This window comes from Colossoma macropomum, unplaced genomic scaffold, assembly GCF_904425465.1.
Source record: "Colossoma macropomum unplaced genomic scaffold, Colossoma_macropomum, whole genome shotgun sequence".
Lineage (NCBI taxonomy): Eukaryota > Metazoa > Chordata > Actinopteri > Characiformes > Serrasalmidae > Colossoma > Colossoma macropomum.
In genome coordinates, this window is record NW_023494794.1 from 9,465,473 (window position 1) to 9,472,478 (window position 7,006).

At 40.7% G+C, this 7,006-nt stretch overlaps 1 protein-coding gene across 1 annotated transcript; it reads left to right on the top strand.

Annotated features, from left to right (window-relative positions):
* The first annotated feature begins 472 nt into the window (after positions 1-472).
* LOC118814488 (tripartite motif-containing protein 16-like) lies at positions 473-5,140 on the top strand. The gene is made up of 6 exons (XM_036580117.1): positions 473-1,165; positions 1,383-1,472; positions 3,500-3,733; positions 3,923-4,082; positions 4,237-4,293; positions 4,602-5,140. Exons 1-6 carry the CDS (start codon positions 581-583, stop codon positions 5,129-5,131), a joined length of 1,656 nt encoding a protein of 551 aa, XP_036436010.1. The 5' UTR covers positions 473-580; the 3' UTR covers positions 5,132-5,140.
* The last annotated feature ends 1,866 nt before the right edge of the window (positions 5,141-7,006 follow it).

Below are 7,006 nucleotides of genomic sequence, written 5' to 3' on the forward strand. Positions count from 1 at the left end.
TGCTACCAATTGGCCATGAAGGTTCTAAGAAAACAGAAACAGGAACTAATCAAGGTGACATTTTTTTCAGAATTTTGGTGACAACCAGTTGCATCAGTTTGTGTGAAACTGAGAGAGTATTTGTAAAAGGAGGTTATATCATGAAATAAGTTAGTAGGACTGCAAAGATTTCTTAAAGAGTGAACATTTATCCTACTGAGTTAAATAGCTCAGTTAACCAGGTATTGTGTGAGCTAATGCTAGAAAAATTAGCAGGCTAGCTAGCTACCAAGCTAGCTAATGTTATACATAATAGCTGGTGCAATAGCTAGTTAATATTTCATAATTCGAACCTGTAAAGCTGCAATAATGAGGCAGAAAAGTGAACATCCACACTCTAACAAGCTGGATTGGGTTTAATCCAGTGGCTGATCTAAATCTAAAGCTTGTTTCTTCCCTCGTCCCCCTCCTCCTCTCTTTCTCCACCTCCTCTCTGTGACACATTAACCCACAGAAAACCAGAAAGTCCCTCCTACTCAGTTCAGAGAAAATGAAACTGATCTCAGAGAGCTGCTCTCTCTCAGTCTAGAAGGGCAGGAAAATGGCCAGTATTTCAGTAGATCATGACCAGTTCAGCTGTCCAGTCTGTCTGGATCTGCTGGAGGATCCAGTGACCATCAACTGTGGACACAGTTACTGTAAGGTGTGTATTAATGGCTGCTGGGATCAGGAGGATCAGAGGGGGGTCTACAGCTGCCCCCAGTGCAGACAGACTTTCACTCCAAGGCCTGTTCTACGCAGAAACAACATGCTGGCTGAAGTGGTGGAGAAACTGAAGAAGACAGAACTCCGAGCTGCTCCTCCTGCTCCCCGTTACGCTGGACCTGGAGATGTGGAGTGTGATTTCTGCACTGGGAGAAAACTCAAAGCCATTAAGTCCTGTCTGACGTGTCTGGCCTCCTTTTGTGAAACTCATCTTAAACCTCACTGTGAAGTTCCTGCATTGAAAAGGCACAAGCTGGTCAAAGCCTCCTCACAGCTACAGGAGAAGATCTGCTCTCAGCACGACAGACTGATCGAGATCTACTGTCGTACTGACCAAAGCTACATCTGCTATTTGTGTGCAATGGTGGAACACAGAGGCCACGATACAGTCTCAGCTGTAACTGAGAGAACCGAGAAACAGGTGAGAACTAGAAATATGTAGCATTTATGTTCTGCTAATTGAATCTGTAATGTAGAATGGGTTGTGCTAGTGAAAAATATATATAAAGTGTTGTTCAATTAATTTATTTTTTAATTTATCCTTTAGAACAGGACTGAGTTGTGCCATTAACACAAACCTTCATAGGTCATAATTCAGAAAAATTAATAAGAGTTGTAAAATGTGTTTATAAAATCAGCTGAAGAAGATTCAGAGGAAATTCCAACAGAGAATCCAGGAGAAACAGAAGAAGCTGCAGGAGCTGAAACAGACTGTGAAGACTATTAAGGTGAGTACTGAGCAGAGATTTGGTGTTTCAGAGCTCAGTCAGTCTCTCCTCCAGTCAGACAGTGAGGAGTTCAGTCTTAAGACACTTTGGGATTCTACACTACCATCATGTAGACAATAAATCCTCCAGAGTCACAGTTACAGAAGAAATGATTTCCAATTTTAAAAGAATGGTTTTAGTTTAAAATCAGATTTGAGAGAGTCCCTGATGTAACTGACAAATAATGGGAGAAACCTTCTGCACTGCCAGTTAACATTTGTGCAAACTGGATGCCTAAATCAGCACATATTTGCCTCAAGTTGCTAAGCAACCTCAAATAGACTAGTGTTCATGGTTTCACAGTATGACGTGGTGTGTCTGAGGTTATTTGTGGGAAGTGATAACGTTTAAGCGGAATGCATGACAAATAATGTGCTATGCTAAATACTTTCTTAGTCATTTTTGGAGGAGCACATGCAAATTTTTAGAAGAGATGTGATGAAAAGTCTCCAGTTTGCCTTTGAAAGCTACATATGAAACATCTCTCTACAACCTAAACAGCACTGAAAGGATAAAGACAGAGTGAAAAGCCTGAACACAGATTAGTGGTGTAGTCTAGTCTGTAATAGTGAGTGCACTGTGAGTAGTTGTTAGCAAAGCTAGCCAAGCTAGCACTCATTCAGCTTGTAGCACAAAGCAACATGAATTAAACGCTTAATGTTAGCCAGCTGAGTAAAGACCTCTCACACATTAATGGTACATTTATGATGTAATTTTACTTCACATTTCATCCAAAATGTATTTCATTTATTATGAGTCCAACTTTAAGTAGTTTTACTTACTTACAATTCATTTAATTCAGTGAATCAACAATAACAAAGCAAGACTGGCTTGGTTAGCTAGCTTCACATGCTAACTCAACCACATTGGTTTAGCTTTTAATTGGTTTAGTTAAATAAAAGTCTTCCACACTGTTTAATCCAGATCCTACAGCTCTTCTAGTGTCTTTAGTTTAGGAAATGGGTAAAAAATCTACTGCCCCCCTCTAAACTCTTCCATATCAAGTATCTTGTTTAGCATCAGCCACATTCAACGCCGCAGCATATTGTGTAGCTCTGAAAGCTTATCAGACCAGGCTGAGTTACAGTTTACAAGCTTGTCGAGAAATGATGGAGTTTTATTTCCAGTGCTGTTCAGATTTGAGCTTCAGTGTTGACCCAAAACTTTCTTTCACTAGTGCACTTTTGTGAAATGGAAATAATGACCGGATAAACTTCTCTTTCCCCCTTTTTAAAGAGAGAATATGCAAATCCTACAGTGGTTTCTTGAGTATTTTTCAGTAAGTCTGTCATTATATGAACTCTTAGTCCTCTTGTTGATGTGTTAAATTGCTGCATTGCTACAGTCATATTGACATTTTAAATGTGTTAGTTTTTCTACACAACATATTAATTTAATTTAATTCCTGCTGAAATGAATTCCATGCTGGTCTTGGTTGGTTTATGCTAGTTTATGCTTGTCTGGTGCTGGTCTAGCTGGTCACCCAGCAGGGTCATGCTGGTTGACCAGCGTATAAGCATCCAAAACACGACATATCGCAGAAGAAAACCTTGTATCTCCAAAAATGGTAACTTTACAGGAAAAGGAAAAAAATGACTTGACTTTTAGTGTCAGTGGAACCAAACTTTTTTTCAAGTCATTTTGGGTCATTTCTTGTGGTCCATTCTTCATGGAACTTACACACAATGTAAAGGATAACAGGCATTTTCAAATTATGACAAAAAAAAATGAAAAATGACAAAAATGGAGAAAAGGTTTTCTTCCCACAGCAGTGATATGCTGGTCTATGCTGTTTTTTGTAGTCTTGCCCAAGGATTCTTACTAGTCTAGCAAGGTTTGCTTGCAGGTATTTACTCAAATCTGTAGTGTGAATAGTGGAGCTGTTAACCAGTGAGCTGTAAGAACTGACTTTGAATCTAACAAATCTCTTACCTCAATGATCCCAGTCAGGTCGACAGTATTTGAACAACGTGTTCTTGTCCTAACAGCGCTGTGCTCAGTCAGCAGTGGAGGACAGTGAGAGGATCTTTACTGAACTGATCCGCTCCATTGAGAAAAAGCGCTCTGAGGTAACAGAGCTGATCAGAGCTCAGGAGGAGGCTGAACTGAGTGGAGCTGAAGAACTCCTGGAGAAACTGGAGCAGGAGATCGCTGATCTAAAGAGGAGACACACTGAGCTGGAGCAGCTTTCACACACAGAGGATGACATCCATTTCCTCCAGGTAACAATCACTGATCTACAGAGGAACCTGCTCCTCATCCAGCTTCTAAAACTCCTCTCAGCAAAAGTTCATTAAGGCAGCAGTAAATCTACCTGTCTGTGATCACAAGTCTGTCTTTAGTCTGATTGGAGCTCCTTCATTTCTCTTGTACTCCTTTATCTTTCTCCACTGTGTTTGTTCTCTCTGTAGAGTTTCCAGTCTCTCTGTGTCTCTTTTGGATCTGAGGACTCACCCAGCATCACTGTCCATCAACACCTCTCATTTGATGGAGTGAGGAGATCTCTCTCTAAGCTGAAGGAGCGGCTAGAGGAGTTCTGCAGAGAGGAGTTCAGTAAAATCCCTCCACATGGTAAGAGGAGCTGTCCTGCTGTGGAACAGCAGGATGGAAATCTTAACACAGCAGAGAGACAGAATAATTAATCTCACTCATTCTATTCTATTCTATTCTATTCTATTCTATTCTATTGACTGTGTTGGTCTGTTGTGTGTGTGTGTCTCCACAGCTGCAGCAGTTCAGATTTTATCCTCAGAACCAAAAACCAGAGAAGATTTTCTGCAGTGTATGAGTAACAAACACACACACACACACACACTCACACACACACACACACACACAGGCACACACATACAGTCACACACATACAGTCACACACACTCACACACATAGTCTCACACACACAGTCACACACACACACATACACACTCACAGACAGATATTGTTGGTATTTCTGTTTTGTTTATATATGACTGATCTGTTGTTCTTGGTGAACTTTATACAGCATCTAAAATATTCAGTGTCGAGACACTGACACTGTATTTTCTTCAGAAAATTACCTAAAAAACTAAAGTATTAATTGTTTTTCTTTAGATTTCTGTCAGCTGACTCTGGATCCCAACACAGTGTATTGTCGCCTCAGGCTGTCTGAGAAGAACAGAGTGGTGACATACAGTAATTATGTCCAGTCATACTCTGACCATCCAGAGAGATTTGACTACTGGCGTCAGGTGTTGTGTAAGGAGAGTGTGAGTGGACGCTGTTACTGGGAGGTTCAGTGGAGCAGTGGAGGATGGTTTGTGTACATATCAGTCTCATATAAAGGGAACAGCAGGAAAGGACGGGGTATTGGTTGTGGGTTTGGACACAACAGTCAGTCCTGGAGTCTGCAGTGTTCTTCGTCTCTCACTTTCTGGCACAACAACATTCAGACTAAGATCTCAGGACCATCATCCTCCAGAATAGGAGTGTATGTGGATCACAGTGCAGGAACTCTGTCCTTCTACAGCGTCTCTGACACAATGACCCTCCTACACACAGTCCACACCACATTCACTCAGCCGCTCTACGCTGGGTTCTATGTTTGTGGTGCTGGATCATCTGTGAGATTATGTGATAAATAATTATTTATCTATTAATATGATTGTTATTTTTTAGATACATTCAGAATATTATTATTTTTTTAAATATATATATATATGTATATATATATATATATATATATATATATGTATATATTTTTTTTTTTAATAGATAGAATCTTTAATAATCCTGGAGAAAACTGCAAAAATTCCAAACTATACAACAATTTATAAAAACCCAATTTTGTCACTGTATGGCTCAAACAAAGTTTATAAGATCTGATTCTGTGTGAACCAGTTACACACAGCTGTGTTCAGCCTAAAACACCTTTAACGTTCCTGCTTCTCTAATATGACAGTCTGTGTTTGATTTTACTCACAGATACTGTTAAAGTACATGAATAACCAAACACTGCACACTGATGAACGTTTACTCCTCTCCACATTGTAACATCGATCAAAACATCCCTGCATTTTCTAAAGATAAACATTTGTGGAGACAAAAGAGAAGAAAGCATATGTACAAAACTCACCTGTTGCCTTTTTTAGTGCTGACGGCTGATTACTGAGTTTACAGTTAATCACTGAAGTGTCTGAACACCTGAGGGCCGTGTTTGATCAGCTGGTTCACTGGTGTGGTGTTTTGAAAGGTGGTGCTTTGAAAAGGTAAAGAAGTGACATGTTAGATTTCTGTGTGTAATGTAGAGGAGTGTGTTTAGTGCCCTGTGTGCAGTGTTTTGCTAAAAGTCTGAGGCTGAGAATGAGCTTATAGTTGCGCAGATCTGGGCTGAAGTTTTGTTCCTTCAGTGTCAGCTTTAACTAACCCTGTGTTATTTGTTATTTAGTGTGTAAACAATCGTAAAAAAACTGTAAATACATTTTTATTTCATTCTTCGATTCAAATGAAAATTGTTTCAAGACATATGACTGTGAATTTTAATTGTAGAAGATACATTATATTTCCAAAAGTATTCACTCACCCATACAAGTCAGTGAATTCAAATTATTGAGTTCCAATCACTTCCATGGCCACAGGTGTATAAAACCAAGCACCTAGGCCTGCAGACTGCTTCTATAAACATTAGTGAAAAAAGGAGGTCACTCTCAGGAGCTCAGTGAATTCCAGCGTGGTACCGTGATAAGATGCCACCTGTGCAACAAGCCCATTCGTGAAATTTCCTCGCTACTAAATATTCCACAGTCAACTGTCAGTGGTATTATAAAAACGTGGAAGCGATTGGGAACGACAGCAACTCAGCCACGAAGTGGTCGGCCGTGTAAAATGACAGAGCGGGGTCAGCGGATGCTGAGGTGCATAGTGTGCAGAGGTCGCCAACTTTCTGCAGAGTCAATCTCTACAGATCTCCAAACTTTGTGTGGCCTTCAGATTAGCTCAAGAACAGCGTAGAGAGTGGGGGGTTGTTTTTCAGGAGTTGGGCTCGGCCCCTGAGTTCCAGTGAAAGGAACTCTTAATGCTTCTGCAGACCAAGAGAGTTTGGACAATTTCATGCTCCCAACTTTGTGGGAACAGTTTGGGGACGGCCCCTTCCTGTTCCAACATGACTGCGCACCAGTGCACAAAGCAAGGTCCATAAAGACATGGATGAGCGAGTTTGGTGCGGAAGAACTTGACTGGCCTGCACAGAGTCCTGACCTCAACCCAATGAAACACCTTTGGGATGAATTAGAGCGGAGACTGCGAGCCAGGCCTTCTCGTCCAACATCAGTGTCTGACCTCACAAATGTGCTTCTGGAATGGTCAAACATTCCCATGAACACAAAGCCTTCCCAGAAGAGTTGAAGCTGTTATAGCTGCAAAGGGTGGGCCGACATCATATTAAACCCTATGGATTAAGAATGGGACCTCACTCAATTTCATATGCGTGTGAAGGCAGACGAGCGAATACTTTTGGCAAT

Excerpts from the sequence above, each read along its gene's own strand:
- LOC118814488 (XM_036580117.1), top strand. The coding sequence starts at position 581 with ATGGCCAGTATTTCAGTAGATCATGACCAGTTCAGCTGTCCAGTCTGT. Across the intron at positions 3,734-3,922 it reads ATGACATCCATTTCCTCCAG|AGTTTCCAGTCTCTCTGTGT; the intron begins GTAACAATCACT and ends TTCTCTCTGTAG. Across the intron at positions 4,083-4,236 it reads CAGTAAAATCCCTCCACATG|CTGCAGCAGTTCAGATTTTA; the intron begins GTAAGAGGAGCT and ends GTGTCTCCACAG.